This window comes from Aulonocara sp. 'chitande type north' Nkhata Bay, linkage group LG16 (genome assembly GCF_057382095.1).
Source record: "Aulonocara sp. 'chitande type north' Nkhata Bay isolate Kocher_YH1m ecotype deep benthic linkage group LG16, A_spYH_male_GT1.1, whole genome shotgun sequence".
Lineage (NCBI taxonomy): Eukaryota > Metazoa > Chordata > Actinopteri > Cichliformes > Cichlidae > Aulonocara > Aulonocara sp. 'chitande type north' Nkhata Bay.
The window spans coordinates 7,397,546-7,417,146 of NC_141359.1; the positions used below are offsets into that span (position 1 = coordinate 7,397,546).

General features: G+C 41.2%; 1 protein-coding gene across 2 annotated transcripts in view; it reads right to left on the reverse strand.

Moving 5' to 3' along the window:
- Nucleotides 1-952: 952 nt before the first annotated feature.
- Nucleotides 953-19,601, reverse strand: part of klf7b (Kruppel like factor 7b) — a 72,134-nt gene continuing 53,485 nt past the window's right edge. For both annotated transcript variants that reach the window (XM_086266194.1, XM_086266195.1), the window contains exons 3-4: nucleotides 15,789-15,912; nucleotides 953-9,127 (exon numbers count right to left, since the gene is read on the reverse strand). In XM_086266194.1, coding sequence (XP_086122320.1) covers nucleotides 9,076-9,127; nucleotides 15,789-15,912 — 176 coding nt within the window. In that variant the 3' untranslated portion in view covers nucleotides 953-9,075. The remainder of the gene's footprint in view (nucleotides 9,128-15,788; nucleotides 15,913-19,601) is intronic.

Below are 19,601 nucleotides of genomic sequence, written 5' to 3' on the forward strand. Positions count from 1 at the left end.
ATAAGCAGTCTCTGCGGGCCCCCTTACTTTCTCGATCTCTCACACATCGTTAGACTGCTTTTGAACAAATAATTGAACCAACAACTCAATTATACCTTGTAATATAAAGCGTCTTAAGGTGACTGCTGTTGTGATTTGGTGCTATACAAATAAAACTGAACTGAACTGAGCCTGCTGGCACATCACCTGCTGCTGCTAGCTCTCTCTGGCTGTTACTGAAATTAAGGCATTTCATGGTGCTAAGTTGTGTTGTTAACATTTGGCTTCCCTCAGTTTACTTCCCCTTGTTGCCCTTTCTTTCCTTTCATTTTTGACTGTATTTCATTAGCCCTCAGGCTGTTTTCACAGAGTGTGGGTTAACCTAAACCATTTAGCCTCTGTAAGGAGTAAAAAGGCCATCAGTAAAAAGGCCAATCACTACTTTTTTGTTTGGTCACCCAACCAATTTATTCAAGAAATTTAATCGTGGCATTAATTGCTTAGAAATAAAAAGTTGTAAAACAAACTTTTCATTCCAGGAGTTAGGACTGAATTATCAGCTCATAACACCATCTGTCCTTCAGCACATAAATGCATTCCTGTTTTCAGTACCATATCAGTATCAGATTGTGCAAAATAAAAAACTAAATAAAAAACTGGAATTTTATGTTGATGTCATTGGTGATTCAGTTTGGGTCACAATGTTCAGCTTTTAATAGGAACAACCAAAAGAATATTAAAGAAAAGATTGTTCAGTACATTTGTCATTACAACAATAATAACCACTGTAATTAAACAGCAACATTAATGTGTATTCATGCTGAATCACTGTGTATCACTGTGTTTGTCTTCTAACCTAGTGTGTTGGGAGATGACCAAACATTTCCAGGCAGCGGTAACAGCATGCAAATAACGTGATAAATTTTAGTTACCGTATTTTTCATTTTAATTTGAACTTCACCAGATGGGATCACTTTGTGCTTTGAATCGTCTTCATTAATGTTAAACGCTTATGTGAGGTTTGACTGAACAAAACCGAAAAGAGCCAAAAGCAGATTCTACCATTTATTACACATATTACATTCTTAAATAAAAATGCTCCACTTAACAGTTCTTGCATAGATATCTTACAATACCAATTTAGAAAAGAATTATGAAACAGACCAGTAACAAAAATAAATTTTCTTCTTCCTTAATAAAGAACATTACCATACTAACATCATATAATACAAATAATATTTTAAACACTTTGTACAGCAAAAAATCGTAAGTAAAACAAGAGAACGGAAAAGAAACTCAACTCAACAGAGGTGACAGTGAGAGAAGAGAGGAGGGCGGGGTGGAGTGAAGGGTCATGGATCCAAGGTTGATATGAACGGAGTTACAGAGCCCTTGCAGGGCAGGTGAGAAGGATGTCGTGATGGTGAAAACACATCTGCTTGTCTTAATTCACTTTTCTACATGTCCATTCATCCCAGAAAATATATAAGTGGGATCCCTCAACAGCTGTGGTTTGAGTACACACAGTGGGCCATACAAAGGTGCTGAAATACCACTCACAGTTAATACAAATATTGGATTGGCCACACGATATGTGGCATAAGGATTGGAACCAAATAAACTTTCTGTTAGCGTGGACGGTAATACTTGAAAAGTGCATGTCATTTCTACCATGTTACTTACAACAAAAGGCATATAAATACACAGTCACTTTGAACAAGTAAGATCTTTTCTGAAAGCTAAGGTTAAACCTAAATTACATAAGTGTTCTGTCTGAAAGATTTGAGGTTGCCTGGCAGCATGATTGCATCATTTTAACAGTTACGTTATATTTCCTTCAAAATCATTTTGCTGTACTATTTCAGAAATGTAATCTCTAAGGAATACGGTTGATAGCCTGCTAAAGCTATAGACTTTTGTAGACTGAAATGTTGATGGGAAGTCTTCAAAAGTGACTGTAACTAAAATAAAAATTGTATAGATTGCATATGATTGCATAAAATTGTCATAAAATCACACGTAAAAAAAATGTTTAAACAGACAATAGCCATTCTGGACTGAACATTTTGATACCCTAAAAAAATAATGTGCCAAAAATCAAATATTTCAACGCAAACTTGTTAGTCAGTGAAACAAATATTACCTTGGCTGTGACAGGGCACTATTTCCCATAACAATATAGCACAGAGAAACCTAATTCTTTGGTACCAATCCTTTTGCCACATACATACTGACAGAACAGGATAGACTCCAAGAAGGAGTCTGTTAACTAAAAGCATCAGGCATCAGGCCAACTGAGCAGATTAACTGACAGAGTGTGTAAAGCACCTACAAGGATGAGTCATTTGAAAAAAAAAAAAAAACTGTACCCAGTGAGGACATTAAGCTGGTAAAGTTGAAAAGTTATTGCAGTCTCACCAAAGAACTGCTTGGGGATCCCAAGCTGCATAGCTCTTGAGAATACTTCTCAGAACAGCTGGATATCTATGAGCGTGTTGGGTCCCAGAGGGCTCTGATGGTCGTGGTTTTGGTAGAGAGGGTTTGGTGTAGGTGAAGTGAAACATACAGACACAAGGAGAAGGGTTAAGATCTGTGAATCTCTTATATACTGACACATCAAGCATGGACAAACACAGTAGTTACAGACAGCGTCACTCTGGGATGCCACTGATACCAAGAAAGTTCAACCAAGTCACAGCATGACTGAGTGTTTTCAGAGTACGACATATTCCTCCAGAGAAAGAGTGATGAAAAAGGCATTTAACTGGAGTTTTAAGCAGATATGTCAGTCTGATCTGCTGCAAGGTGACCTGTGGAAAATAGTTCTTGGTGGCCATGTGCATCCTGGTCATGTAACAAATGTTAAGTGGATATTTGACAGAGTGCTCCAACAGACTATGCTAGCAGTGCGCGCACATGAAGAGTGCAATAGCTAAGTATGATCATGTAGTGCAATGTTTGCAAGAACTAAAGCAGATCTATAGAAACGCTGAAATGTCTGAGCGATGCTGTTCGCCACATATGGTTAATTACAGACAGAGCGGTCTGCATGAAAGATCTCACGCTATTTACAAAAGCTGCCAGAAGTGACAATCCTTCATCAGGACGATATGGTGGAAAACTGTGAAAACTGAAGCCTTATCCATCAAAGGACTGTGTCTAAACAACTAACTGTGGCCACAGAGAATGTCTGAAGGTCGTTTTCACACTGGGTTTGATGCCTTTTTCTCTGGTCTGCTTTTATGCTTTTACACTTGTACATAATCAGTGCTCGCAAGCTAGTTCTCTAGCTACATATGTTTTTATATAGCTAGTGCTTTTTGGTGTAAAAGCACTACTATTATACATAGCTAGTGCTAGCTAGCTATTTAGCCAGCGAATACTAGCTATATACATAGCTATTGCTCTCTTACTGAAAAAGCTTACACTTAATTTAAACAGCATTAACAGGCTAATCATCTAAAACTGAATTTCAGGTCACTAAATTTAGAATTAGTAAGTTTTCTTTGTCAGAGAAAAGGTTTATTCCCATTAACATAACCAAGGCTTTTAGAGAGCTAACAAGATTCAGACTCTTCCTTCAGTGTGAAACCACCTTCAGCAAATTCTCCAGATTCTCCCTAAACTCTATCCATTTAATGAAAGGGAATGGAAAACCTGTCTGAAGTTGCTTATATAATGGTTAAACATTCCCAAAGACTCAAGCCCACCTTGACTTTGAAATGAGACTTGACAGTGCTATCTGCAGTGTGCTAAGAAGCTAACTTAAACTAAAGCTACTTCACTCCTGCTTAAGCTGCTAGCGCCACTATACCAGGCACCCTATAAGACCATGAAAACGTTATTTTACATTTGTGAACAATGAGTTCGGCTCCAGCTGACAGTAGACGAGAGGACCGAGAATGTTATGAAGCATGAAGCGTTGGAGCATACCAGTAATTACGCTTTAACAGGAACGGTTATGTAAGATCAACAGTCCCTCTCCTCCCACCGTCCATCCACCACTCCTTTTCTGCACCTCTGCATCTCAGCTCTTTCCACTACATCTACTACATTCACAGCAGTTAACTTGCAGATATGCAAATCTTTGGGCAAAACGTGTAAAGTGTGCATTCAGCATTCCCGCAGCTGATAGTGCATGGACAACTGCTGTGGACAGAAAGGGAGAGATGGGGTGAGGATGGAGGGAGAGAGGAAAATTAGAATGGCACTAACTGTGAACCACGGGGGAGGATCGGGGGACGTGGAGTGGATTAAATATCTGTTGGGACTTTGCAGATAAATGGTAATTTATTTTATCTGTAATCCATGAGATAAAATGCAATGGCTGATTTAATGATCTGGATATTCATGTAGGTAAATGATTTTTTTTTATTTGTTTTTTTTCCATGAAAGTTCAGCCTCTTCAGTGAGTATCTCACCGTCTCCTGATATTTCTCTGCGCTAACAGGACTTTCTGTTTGTTCTACATCAAATGTGTCCACTGGGTGTAAGTCGGGCTCAAGGTCCCTGTTGTTGTTTTTTTTTTTTTTCTCTTTCTCCAGACCACTAAATTTCCCTGTGACCCAGAGCTATCTCATTAGCTGAACTGCAACTTGAGAAGAGGACCGAGAGTTAATGCTAATCAGAGCTGTGGGACGGCAGCTAGCCGGGCCTGGAGGAGCCTGAGAGACGACAGGAGACCCGGGCAACACTGTGACAGAAAACCTGCTTTGACAGGCTCAGACGTGAAGGGAATGAAATGTGAATTTGTATCTGAAGTGACTTTGCGATCTGTCGAATGTCAAGAGGGGTTATCATTTACGAGGAGATGAACTGTGAGTTGCAATCGCTTCATGCTGGCAAGCACTACAATCTTTAATTTTGTTTTTGTAACAAACAATTTAGCTTTTTTGCCTGTGTGGCGAGTGGCACAACTGCTCAAAACCAACACAGAAATGTGCTCAAAGCGACAAATCTTCTTAGAGAATCCTTTAAGCACAATGTTTTTGCTTTTTAGCATTCTTTAATTCAAAGTTTGTGAAAGATTAATTTAAGTCAAGTTTAAATTAGCATGAATGCAAAATGCTGCTTCCTATTTTTTATAAATAGGCACAAAAACCACTAATTGATTTTTTTTTTTTTTTACGTTTTTTTATAGTTACATATAAACATATAAACGACAGCCGTCTTCCAAATAATTTGAACCGAATGCCAACTAATCTGTCAGGCAGTCTGATTTTACATGGTTTAAGATAAACCTGTGTAGTGCAAGGCATGAATTAGCATCTCTTTAATGCGATGCAAGTCATCAAGCTCAATGACTTGTATGCATGGATGAATGAATAATTGGAGGGTCAAAAGGAAAGAAAAAGAAAAAAAAACCCTAATAAACACATTGTCAGCCATTGCTTTGACCAAAGAAAAAAATCCAACAGCAAATGCATTGACCAGTTCTTCCCTCACACAGCCGCACACTTGTTTACCAGTTTAAAAAGTCAGTTATAAACCTCTTTGCTGAATGACTGCTTCCCATCACAGTATGCCTAACAGGGACACATACATGCACACATAAACACATTCATGCCATCAAAAGCCTCACAAAAGTGCTACAATCCTGATCCCTCTATGATTGTACGTTGTATGGGAGGGCCTCTTTGCATGCCTCGACGCCGACGGCATGACTTTGCATTATCCAATAACGACGAACACGACCATCGACACAGCTTCTGTAACGGAAACCAGCAAACGGGGCAAATGAAATCAAAAGTGAAACACTGGATTCGCCTCCCACACGGGCTGCTTTGTCATATTTAGAAAGAGAGAGAGTTAATAGTGAAAGCTGCCACTAGATACACTGAATTCATACGGAGGCGGTCTCCCACTGATCTCTCCTGAGTGGTGAGACTCTGCCCGTGGCTGAAGGGCAGTTCCACGCTGGAGGTTTTTGGTATCGATTGTTCGAAGCTGCACCATAACCCCCCCCAACATTCCCCATCGGAGGGGAATGTTTTCGCTGTTTCACCTAATGAAGGCTGGCGAAGCCAACTGGCACGATGACTGGGTACACTGGGATGTGAAAACCTCCTGCGAGCTTCAGGAACCTGCACCCTCACCCCAACTGCACCCAGTCAGTAGCAGTGAATAATGGACTGTTTGCACGTGCTGCGGGGCATATACAGTGGGTGGTGGTGGGCGGATGCAGCGGTAGCGTCTGTTGGTGCCGAGTGCCCCGAATGCAAGGCGAGTGCATTTTTTTTTTAATTTAATTTTTTTTCCCCATCAACTATTGAGCAAAGAAAGCAGGCAGTGTGGACACACGTTTACCTCAGTTTTCTCAGATCCATCTTTTTTTCTTTTCTGTTTTTTTACATTAAAATTGTTGCTGATTACTTTCAGGGCACAGATAAAAGTCAGTGTTTTCATTGCACATTATGAACCTCAGGTGATTCAACCTTACGTGTGTTAAATCAGTCATGAAAAGGACGCATCTATATGGTTGTGGGTGCTGAGTATTTTGTCAAAAATAACATAGTTTTTACACAGCACCATCAAGTTGGAAAATAAATTTGATTTGCCAGATCAAAACCAGAGCTGGAATTTCTACACAGCAAGCTTTGACATCCCCCATCAGTCTAGCTAACAGCTTCAATTTTCAGGCTACATCAGGGGTTATCCTGAACGTTTCAGGCAATTTTGTCATCTTGAAGCACTTTTTCCCACGAGCATAAACCATCTTTAATAATAATACTACACGCCTGCTGCTGGTTTAATGTTTCAGATCTGCCGCAGCTGCTTTCTTATGATTATTTCCGATGAAAACATTGACCACTGACTCAACTGTAACCAACAACGTAACCAAAGTCTCTGAAGTAAAAAAACAACAACCAAAAACCAGAAAAAACGCTGATTAAATGAGAGGCACAAGCTGTAGTGAGGGATATGTGGGTGATTGTTGGAACTGAGAACAAGCTGATTTCTCACTTCAAAGGATTTGGAATCATTTGTTACCTCCAGCCGAGAGCTAAGATACTCTTCTGCTAAACAACAGTTGCTAAATTCCTACTGTGAAAAAAGATTTGGGAGCAGAACATATAATTCCAGGAAGAGTGTGCGTGCGTGCATGTGTGTTCATGAGCAAGTGTGTGCGTTTGCAACAAAGCCTGCCATGCAGTGTGTGTTGTTTCCCCCAACTCTGTTCATTAGTTTAATAATTATTTTCCTAAATCTTATTAGTCTTATCTCAAGAGGAGCCGTGAGCGTAAGAACTGCAGTGTAAGTGTGTGTGTGTGTGTGTTGACGGAGCATGTGTGCTTGTTCTGTATGCAGCGTGTAGAGTGAGACAGAATTGTTTTTGTGTTGTTTTTTTTCCAAGTCTTTTATGATTTTTTTTTCCTTTGTGTTCCTTTTATCCTTATTTTTTCGCCGTAGAAAAAGGAAAAAGCACAGATAACATTGGAAAGAATTAAAAAGAAAAGTCAGTGCAGTCAGTGGATATGAAACAAGCAAAATTGACAGGTCGATGTGACCGTGTCTATTCAGAGCCACCACACAAAGGTCGGCTGGCATCTTTAGTTCCACGTGAATAACCAAAAAGCAGCTCTTGAGCTTCCATTCTCGCCCCGCAGTGCTGCCAGGGAGATGAGATCTCAGAGTCTGTGAAAGCGCTCGAGGATGACTTTCAGAATCAGAATGAAAAAGAAAATAAAAAACAAAACAAAAGAAAAACAAATAACCAAGAAACATATTCCCAGTTTTTAAGCAATCCTCTGCCCGGCTGCTGTAGAGTACGAGACCACAGAGGTCATAACAAGGTTTTGTTTTTCAGCTGCAGGGAGTCACAGGGCAGAAAGAGCAGCACACAAATGAAGACCTCTCTACTTTCTGTTTTTTATTTTAGTCCAAAAAAAAAAGCACAGACACAAACCCCTTTTCTGAGAGTCTGTGTGATTCTGTTGTTTGTTCATCCACTGATTTCTTGCAGTCTGCAGATGCAGTCGGTGCACATGGAGATTATAAAGACCAACAACGCTCTCCTTCTCATCCCACACATTCTGTTAAAGTCTTCTTAGATTTTTTTTTTAGTTTTTTTTTTGTAGTTTTTTTCTTCTCAAACACATTGCTGTGAGTTTTAAGACATCTTTTCCTCACAGAGAGAAAAAATGTGTCATTCTTTTTTTTTTTTTTTTAAATAACAATAAGAAGAAGAATTATCGTCCTCTAAGTAGAAAAAAGGGAAGAAAGTGTCGCTGCGCATTTCTGTCAGATGGCCTGCGGAGGCGGCAGGCATCTCGGTGAAGGTGAGAGATGCAAAACACCCACTGGAGGAGAGCCTGAGAGCTGCAGCGGCACCCGCTGACCGAGGCCCCGTGGGCACACCAGCGGTGTCCCGGGCCGTGGGTTCGATTGTCACCCGTGCTGGGAGTCAATCCGTACAGTCTCTCTCCTGCAGATTTGGCATTGTTGTTTTCTTCACAATGAGTACTGGAGCTGACTGCGGCAGGTGACGGTTTGTGTGTTCCGTGTATGAGAAACGTCGATAAGAAAAGAGCAAGAAAGCTGAAAAAGAAAAAACAGTCGAATATCTGATTTCAAAAGCCGGTAAAGCACTAACAGCTGACTACATGGATATTTAAAAGTTTCTGCTCATCCAAAGTGACTCGATAAGTTTAACACACTGACTACGGAGAAAGTTTCAAAAAAAAGAAAAAAAGAAAGAAGGCGAGAAAATGTTTTGTCAAGCAAGTTGAGTACATGTTGATCTGGCAGTGTCCAAGCCCCCAGAGCTGCATGAGAGTGTCCGGGGTTCACCGGGGTGATGCATTCAAAGACAGGTGTGTGTGAAGTGTTTACTATTGCAAACGTGATGTGTAATTTTAAAGAAAAACAACAATCTAGCTACTCCTCGCTTTTTCCTCCTGCCCAACTTTCCCCCCGATGGCTGTTTGAGCCTACTGGTGTTTGGATTGGGGGAGGGGCGGCGGGGGGGATATGACGCAGGCAGTCGATAGCATGGCTGCCCATCCTTCTGTCCTCCTATCTCTCCTCCTATTTCTCCTTCTGCTCCTCCTCTTCCTCCTCGTGCTCCTCCTGCTCCTTTTCTTTTCTTCTTGTCCTTCAGATGTGCCTCTTCATGTGCAAGGCCAGGTGGTCCGACCTGGAGAAACACCTGTGGAGAAACATAGAAATGTTCCTTTTAATATCCAAAGAAAAGCATGAAATATGCATGTGAAATGAGAGCTTGGGCAAAGCAGGAGATGAATTTTTAAAAATGAATTAAAAAAAAGAGTTATATAAATGACAAATGTGCAGCTCTGCAAAGGCTCAATTAGCCCTCTTTCGTTGTATATTCGCACTAAAATAAGCACAATGCATCAGGTTGGCAAGTGTTGCTAATTGATGCCACCGGCTCTGTTTATTATCTGAGAATAAGCCACAGTCCCAGGGCCCTGAAATACCCACTGGCTCTGTGTAATTTTTGGAAAATCCCTATAATCACAGGCTCCTTGAACTTCCCACCGGCAATGTGTACTTGCTGGAAACTCTCCACACTTTTCGCACCCTGATGATAACCCCCACTATGCTAATGTCTCTGCTAGCTTCTCCTCCTTAGGTTACAGCTTCTCCCAAAAAGGATAAGGAGGGGAGAGAGAGAGGGGGGAGGAAGGACACACTTATTTCTGTTCTCTAAGACGCCTCTGTGCTGCTTGTCTCCATGACATGCATTTAAGAGTTTGGAAGTTTCTTCAATGATGGCAGAGGGGATGTGAGGACATCAAATGAAAAGCATCAAGTCTACAGACCTCAAAATCCACTAAAATACTTTTCTGTGTATTTACAAGGAATACTTGAAACCCAAACTGGCAGAACTGCCCAGCCTCTACTGTGTTATCCTGTGTTTTTCTACTGTACAGTATTAGAACTTCAGTCCTACGTGACCAATGATGCAAAGTACCAAGTTACCTTTATTACTATGACTAGCCAGGCCTGCGGCACTTTTTCAGATGTATGAATATACAATAGCAATGGAATTAGTTATCAGTGTTCCACCACTGAGGGAAATAATTTTATCAGTAGAACAACTATGATGATCACACATAATTTTTATTTCAAAATACGTGAATTTTCCTTTATTCTAAGTTGTAAAATTCTCGACCTTTTCTTTTTTTTTTCAACAACAAATCAGCATCAGCTTTCTCCGACATTGAAGTAATCATTTCTTCTTTTCTTTTCTTTACCAACTGTTGTGCAAATGTTAGCATTTAACACTTACAATACTCTTGACCAGTGTTATTGCAGTTTATCCAAGTCTGTTTAAGGTGATGGAGAAACATGTACCCAAGAAGGAATTACCTCTGGAACAGGCCCCAGTCCCAATGACCCTGAACTGGATAAGAGGAATGAATGAATATTGGTTTCATGTACAGTTCTAAACACTGAATTTCAAACTATTCATTTTGCAGTCTATAGGATAAATTCAAGTAAATACTTTCTTAAAACATGGTTTTGACACCTCCAAAAGCTCTTTGTAGAGAGTCACATCTGAGTTAGAGGTAAGAGTAAGATTCCAACATGCAACCAGAGAGAGACAGACTAAGAGAAGAAGAAAGAGAGCTAGATTATCTACAAGTAGAGAAGCACAGTAGTTCATTTCAACACCACGGTGAATTTAAGTGCTCTCGCTTCACCGGGTCACACCAGTGAAACCGTGATGTAAAGATGAATAGAGGCCAAGCTAGCCTCGGTGATTTCCTAAATGCGACTCAAACACCGCCATAAATCACAGCCAGACCCCCAAGTCAGTCCTCCAGCTCAGAGTAAAACAGTACTGTAGAAACTAATTAGATATGCACCGTGAACATGGACACTAATGCAGACAGGCTGGCAGTGCTTTCTGATGCCGGACCATTTAACTCAGTACTGGCTGCACCTGATGCAAGAGAGGGACACAAAACCAGGTGCTGGCGATACATAATATTAAACTGACAGCGTCACAAGTATTTTCATTTTATTGCCAGTACTTTATTAATTGCGAGGACATTAAAGTTGAACATCCAGTATAAAACAAATCACAAACGATATGACTAAAGGAAAGGCAAAACAAAATGTGGGCGAGACTTAAATGAGAAAATTAAAAATTCAATTTGCCAGAGGCTTTATTCATTATTAATTAGTCAAGCCTATTCTTTGTGCGAGCGTGTGCACGCGTGTGTTGTGTGTATAGGTAGGTTGTTGTTCGTTCCAGATAGAGACAACCAGACACAGCCAAACACCCAAATCGTTAAACTGCAGCACGACCTGCTTCTGCTGAGATTTATTCTCTGAATTTCAGCCTTTCGATTCTACAGAAAACCTCATTTGAAGGACGCTAAGTTGTGTGCTGCCTTGAGCTGGGCAAGCTGCTAGAAAGCCAGATGAAAATAGCAAAAAAAAAGAAGAAGATCCCAATATGAAGTGAAAGCCAATCAGCTCAAAGCAAAATAAGTGATCAGACACTTTCACTAAGGGGCGAGTGATGGGCTCTGATACATATATTACTGTTTGCTCATACAAACCTCTGCTCCCCAGCGCTAATAAAATAATAATCTCTACTTCAAGGTTTGACAGTAAAAACAACAAAAAAATAAGAAAATAAGAGAAACACTGTTCCATGAAGCAACAGTGTTTGATGCAGAGAGACGCCAACAACAGGTTGACTAGGATAAGATGCCAGCCGCATTCGCTAGAATCGTAAACGTGCCGCTTCCTACTGGGTGTCATTAAATCCCTCTGACGATTGTTTTGAGTCACACCATCTGTCAGCCACTTTTGCTTTTTCATCTCTGCTCCTGTGTGAGATCCTTCTAAGCTGATTTTAATAAAAGTCATTTTCTCTCTCTCTAGTTTTGGCCCTTCAGTCCACAGGATTCAATTTTGCTTGCAGACTTTACCAACGCACCAGTGCGCATTTAGTCAAGGTTGCTGGGATGCTGTTGAAACAAAACATGCACGTCTAAAAAAAGAAAAGAAAAGTCAGCTTTTAAACTCATGCCAGAAGAAGACGACTTCTTGTATTTTTTCTTTTCTTTGGTTTTTTGTCTTTGCTGTAGGTTTTCTGTATACGTGGACCAGCTGTTAATTCACCTAAAATCTAGCGTGGAGTGAGGGTGCAGCTGAACTTTGCTCCTTGTTGCTTTGTGGTCTAGTGTTTCCCCTCAGCTCTAAGCTCGCCGTGTGGTACCTACTGTACACCTGCACCAGTCTGTGTGTGTGTGGCTGGACAGATGGCCATGTAAGTTACTTTGTCAATGTTGGGGGGGCGGAGTCTCAGGACCAGCTGGTAACCCCCCACTCCCTTGTTTCCTCCTCAAAACTCTGCTTTCTCCCTTTCTCTCCCCCCGCACCTCCTCTGTCCAGCTCCAAGGAACCATCGGGGGGTCCCCGCTTGATTAGGCGAGATTAATAACAGACCGCCGTGTGTCTGTGTGTCTGTTTCCCCAGGAGAAATTGTGTCAGATTGAACATTCTAGCTAATGTTAACCTCTCCATGCCTGCCACTTCTTGCCATTCTCATGGTAATATTTGCCTGACTCCACCCACCACAGATGCGTGTGTCTGTGTGTGCATTTGTCCACTACTGTACAAATCAGCGTGCGCCCTCGCTATGTTAACCTTGTAATTTGAACACTAAAAAGCCAAAAAGGGAGACGTGAAAACACGATTAAGACGAGTTGTTCTGAAAGGCAGTGACGTTGTTTAAGATTAACAAAAAGAAAAGAGGAAAGCGTTGGACAAATTCAAACTTTTACCTAAAGATGGAAAAAATGCGCCTGCTGCACAAAGAGTCTGAATCCATGTCTGTAGTTATATTTAAAGGCAAGGACTTTTAATCAAAGCAGCTGCTATTTTTTCGATGTCGCCGTTCATGCTTTGCATTGATGGCTCACTTTGGAGAGCCTCAGCAAACATCTGCGTCTGTGCGGATGAACGGCGCCCTTACCTCACGCACTGAAAGCCCTGCTTCAGGTAGAGCCTCAGCTGTGCTTACGACTGAATCGGCTTACGTCTGCGCCATTGTGTGTCAAAAGTGTTGCGTTTATACGCCCGGACATTTAATTATTCATGCAAGTCGATATGACTTTGCATCTAAACATCTTTGCGCTCAATATGCATGCGAGTGTGAGGTGTCTGCATACTGTGTTTGTGCATTTATGCATGTGCCAGGAAAGAGCTAATACAGTCCCAGCTCTCAGTCTGGATTATGAAGCTTTCCAGCAGGTTTCTGGGGGGTTTATGTCTAAAATCCTAACTAGAGAGAACCCACAACAGCCAATTACACTGTCTCTAGGGCAAAAGTTTGCATGTGTGCGTGTGTTTCTTTCATTCGAAAGGTATTACAGGCGCATACACATTCAGAGAGAGTGAATGTTAAAGTGGAGCTGGCATCTGGTGCCACTCAATTAGCTGTAGCCTGCTTGCCAATAGCCAGAATCCATTTAACTGCCAGCACAGAAGCATGAGTAAGCACACACACTTTCAAACACACACTCTCTCTCCTCTAAGAAGCAAACACAAAACAGTGACAAGATGACTCTCAACAGACTCACAAACACATCCCTGGTTGTTTTCTAGCAGGAGACTTAGACTTTAGTTTAAAGCGTACACCCCTTCATCTGCTTCTCTTTTGTTTTCCTCTGTCCACATCAGACATGAGTTGGTAAAGCAGGAGCAACACACACACAAAAAATACAATTTAATACATAACATGATCTACACGTTAGTATTAACATGTATTCCTCTGGGAACTGATTTAATTTAGCATTATAGCATATTTCACCATTAAATTGACGATACTCTAAAATAAAGTCGTGAATCTTCATCCTGACACTTTATCCTGAACTCCTCTTGCACACAGCTGCTCACGTTCCTTTAAAATCTCTTCTCGCATTTAATATTTGTGCTTATTTACCCCCTTGTTTGTAATAAAAGAAGGTAAAATTTGTTAAAGTTTAGATCTACAGTAAATGTAGGAAAAACATGTAATTTATTTATTAACTTTTTAAAAAATGACCTGACTTCCTGCTATTTTGGATGTAACAGTCAGCAATGTTCAGAGGTCATTTTACTAAAGCACTGTGATACTGTAGCCAACTTTTCCTGCATTTGACAGCGAGCATGAAAAGTAGAAAACTCATTAGCAGCTCTTGTCTTACCAGATGCAACTTTGATCATTTTCAGTGATTCTGATAAGATATCTCTGTGATATATTTAGCCTACATTCAATGTGCCAAATGGTCTCAGTTATACTTTTTGAATACGTGAATCCACCGAGGTCCACTCATGTCCAAATGATGTAAATTTCATCATCAGACGTGAGGGTCTGTTTTCTATATATACAATGCACCAAGTACTCATCCGCCCTCTGTGGAGGATTTTAAGCGAACTTCACAGAAGCATAACAGGAATAATCGCTCAGCTGTCATATCTCCAGCTATCTGTGTCTGTGCCCAAAATGGACTTTACATACTGGAAACATCTTTTTTGGAAACTATAGCAATTAAAAAAACAAACAAACAACAACAACAACAAAAGCTGACAGGAAGAACTAATATAAATGGTTCCATCACAGGCTAATGCTCAGACCTTAAACATGCCCTTAGGTACCAGCAAATATGGTTGGCTAGCAAACTGTTGAGGCTGGGAAAAATGGATCTCAAGAGTCAAGGTCCAAGCCTAGCTTAGTAGAGTATTAGTACTAAACCTTTAACCTACTAGTGAAAGACTAATACATTATCTTAGTTTTCATACACTTACATCAGTGATCTCACCTCTTCTGCGAGAAGGTTTATAGTGCCATTTTCCCAATGTTGATGGATGTGTACTAGATGGCTCTGACTCAAACTGATAAAGCTGTGCTTCAACTTGAAGAGCTATTCATTTGCAACTCTGCAAATGAATAGCTCTTCATCTAAGTTTTGGACTGCTTGAATATGCAACGAGGCCTATGGCGAACTGAGAACTTCCTACCGGGATAACGAACAAAGAGGTCTTTCAAAGAGCAGGCCCCCCGCCCTTTAGCCGATGTTGTCGCAGAAACGCGCTTCCACTTTGCGTGCCATATTCTACATCTACCCCCTTATCGCCCGGCCAAGATTGCCATTACATGGTTCCCAACACTGGCAAGCGAAAGCGAGGCTGACCAAAGATCACATGGCTTCGAACGTTTATGGATGATCTGAAAACTGTCGACATCGCCTGGGATGAAGCCGAAGCAGTCGCCGCTGACTGACGATGGAGATTGTTAGCTGCCCAATGCACCGCTCAGCATAGGTGGAAGTTCTAAGTAAGTGAAAGTACGACTAACAATCAATGGATTTAGAGGTTTTTGGTGGAACCTAATGAGGGAAATAGTCTTTTTTTTTCACTAGGCATCTTGACTTGTCCCGGCAGAAGAAGCCTTCAAGAATGGCAGGAATTACACTGAAACAGTGAAGCAGCTCGATGGAATCACCATCTCTGATTTGGCTTTATGGAGGCAGAAGAGACCATATTTGGATAAGACAGTAGTGTGCAGTCAACTAAGGAAGCTAATTTGTTTTGCAGGGTGCATCAATTGACTGTATGGGTGGTTCGCACAGGAAGAGATACCTGCTAATTATACATAGAAATGTGTCACAGTGACCAAAAACAAACTGGAAATAATTAGCTGCAAACAAAACCTTACAGATACACAACTCTTTGGCTTGTATATTAAAAACTATTTTTTATCCTGGCCAGATAAAGGACGTCAAAGTCTTCCAAATGTAAACTGCACTGCGTGTTTGCTGTGTTTGTGCCGCCTATCCGTTTACCTGTCGCAGTGGTTGCACTTGAATGGCTTCGCTCCGGTGTGTTTGCGGTAGTGTCGTGTCAACTCGTCACTGCGGGCAAAGCGCCATTCGCAGCCCTCCCATGAGCACTTGTAGGGCTTTTCACCTGCAAAGGAGAGACAGGGAGGAAGAGAGAGGGGGAAGGTGTCACATTTTATAATCATTTTTACATCTAATTTCACACGTCTAAACTACAGCTGTTCGCTAATGTACAGGTTACCACCCCTGGCTTTTTCCAAACACACACACACACACACACACACACACACACACACACACACACACACACACACACACACACACACACACACACACACACACACCCACACCCAGACAGCCCAGAGACCAGCCAGGCAGACAAGTTTTAACACAACAGCCATTTCAATGAGCCAACACACTCAATTAGCTGTAAATGAAGTCTTTCAGCACAGCGGCATGTTAATTCATAATCCCAAATTCACCCTGAAATGAATCTCGTTTTGTTCCCTCTATTACCCCACAAACTCACCACCTCCATCCCACCATATACACACACACACACACACACACACACACACACACACACACACACACACACACACACACATATGAACACATATGCACACCCTGAGGTGGGTTGGGGTGGGTCTGAAATGTAAATGAAGTTTCATCCCCCGGTTCACCAGATGGAAGAAGAGATGGTCTATTGTTCTCAGCCTGTAGTTATCTCTCCATGATAGAAAGCCTTCCAGCTGTGCATGTGTGTATTACGCTGAGAGGTGTGTGTGTGCAGGAGCAGACTGTCTTCAGATGGGACCTGAAGATGTCCGACTGTGTACATGCTTGTATGAGATTTCTCTCTCTCTGTGCGTCTGTGCGGGATGAGCAGATAAAGCAGCGAATCTGGGCCTTCTAACAAAACCCCCCTGCACACTTCCACAAAAATAAATAAATAAATACCACAACTAATAATAAAATGAGTATTTAGCTATGTTACAACAGAGTTTCAGAAGTGTACATGAATATCTCCTTTATTTATCTCCTTTGGACATGAATTCATACTTAGGCTCCTAATAGCATCAGTGCTAACGACCGGTTCTGGATTGCAGTAAATGTTGTTTTAGTATCTTTGTGTCTCTGTTCTGTATCTTATGCAGGCTGAACTCAGAAGTTTTCTTCTGGCATTACCCAAACCGTGAGTTCAGTTTGCACGGATTGCTCTTTCATTTCATCAGTGCCTTGGACCTGTAGCGGTGCTGGTTTAAAAACTAAAGTAGTTTGATAGCTGCTTACTAGTTATCTAATGTCCATGTGCTGTGTTTTGTTGGAGGATTTTGGCTTGTGATAAAAGCTCAGCGAGGCTCATTATTTTTGCAGATGACCTTGAACTTTTCTTTTGTTTCAGCGCTCCTCTTGCTTCAGTCCAGTATTTAAAGAAATGCGGGACAATGCTTTTAAATATAAACCAAACCTGGGTTTTCTCTACTGCACCCTGTGCAGAAGAGGAAAAAAAGACTGTCTGAATGTAATTGCAGACCCCCGGTGTGTGTGCGTGTGAACTGTGGGGTGGTAACTATAATTGGGGTCTTAATGACTCTTAATGGGAAGTAATACAGCAGCTTACAGTCAGTTAGCCAGATGTCCCTGCAGCCCCTCTACTCTCATCACAGCACACACCAATCTTCTTAAGGAGACAAACACAAACACGCACCAATTCAGAGCTAAGTGGAACTAACGTGGAGCCCGAGCGGTACACAACATGGACCTGAAAGTCAGCCGTCACTGCCATCAAAATTTAGAATTTTCAACCTGGAAAATCAGACTAGAAATACACAAAGCCAAGATGGACAAACTAGTCTCAGGCATATATTTAAAAGAAAAAGAAAAAAACCTGGTGCCAGACCCACCCACAACTTGGCTTTGTCAGTGATTCAAACAAGTCTGGTGTTACAAAAAAAAAATAAAAAAATAAAACCAATCAGAATTTTGTTGGCGGGATTCACTTTAATCATCATCATCCTCTTGTGTCAGAGCCAGAAAAATGATGAAAAGCTTGAGCAAGGTTGAGACAAAGTAACTGCTGGAGGAACAACAGATTCTGCCTTAACTGAAATGATGTTGGTGAGACGCTAAGTTGCTCGCTTCTGACGGGCCGAGGGATGAAGAATGCGTGCAGCATGAAAGACGACTAAATGGTTGGTTCACCAGGCTGCCCACTAAGGTACCATTTTAGGTGCCTAGCACAGAACTGCGTGAGTTGAAATGGCAATCTGGTTTGAAAATTAAGTCTGAGTAGTTGAAAGAAACATGAACATTTCAGACATTTTTACATATACAGCTTCCTTCCTTTCTCTCAGGTTATTTATCTTTTTTTGCTTTTTATGTCCGCAGTATTACTGCAGGCCATAACGTCTCTGTCTTATAATTTTTTTATGAAGTTTAATTGTCTCAATTCATCACCTTGAATCATTGCAGCAGTATAGTACAGCTACAAGAAAGTACACCTTCATGCGGACCATGATGTGAGGTGGCGAGCCGCTCTGACAGCAAGGTGATGCAACGAGAAGTAAAAGATGATGTGCTACAGGAACATCCGACTGTGAATGATGCCCTTCTTCCCCTTTATTTCCCCACAGTTAGTGCGTCTCTTTGATCGGCTGCGTGTTTTCTCCGTAGACACAACATCACTGCAGTTTCAGTTGGACTAAATTAATTCCAGATCACGAGCTCTGCTCTCCAGGATTTGCATATTCAAATTTTCCAGTCAAATCTCATGCAGCCTGACGCAGATTCCCACAACAGGGATCTGGGTTTCGTTCCCGTCTCTCTGCTGTAAATTTTTAGCGACAGCTCTTCTTAACCACCGTAGTTTCTGATGTGTTGTGGATCACTGTGGACAGAGTGTCTCGGGGGGCTCAGAGCAGGGTAATCTCATCTCTCCAAACTTCTGCAGCTGCCATCTGTATTTCATTGTGTTTTATCATTAAGAGTCAACTATAATGCTGAGGTTTGTTTCCATAAGTGACACCACATGTCTTGAGACAGTACAGCTTGTTGGCTGGACCTAGTAGGCTTCACATAGCACATCTACCAATGGTACTGCTATAACTGGTCTATATGAAGATTTAAAGTTTTTTATGAATGAATCAGTGAAGTTTCTGATTTAGAAACTATGCTGATGGCTTTGGTGTAAAATTCATTTGATCATTTAGTCTGAGAAGTGGCGATGACTGAAGGTAGCATAAATGGTAGAAGGAGGTTTGACTAAAAAACGTAAGAGCAGCTCATTTAAAATACAAGCTACTGCATTTCACTCCTTGTAAATTAAACTCTCACCAGGGCACTTGAATAAATGCACAAGCACATATATCACAGGAAAGCAGCCCATGAGCTGTGATGAAACAAAAACACGCTGAACATTTCCAGACCAGTTATGTCAGATGCCAAAAGTAAAACCAGGACTGGATCATAGCTTTGAATAGATTTAGCGCGTTTGACTATCTGATTCAAAATGCCACCTAAACTGGACAGGTACTTTAAAATATGTGAGTAACACATAAAAAAGACTTTGTACCAACAAGGTAAAAATCAAAGGGCTATTAGCTGAAAACATGGCATATCTTTCCATGGTGTGCAGTGTGTCCTTAAAAGATTTGAGGGAGCTGGACAAGTGTAGGACAAAAGAAGCAGTGGAGGAACTAAAAAAAAAGAAAGAAGAAAGAAATCTATGGCAGATGTGTCATGTTCTGAGTGAGTGTCTGCTGTTTTTAGATGTTTTTTCGTGCTGGCTTGTTTCCAGACCTGCATCACCCATCT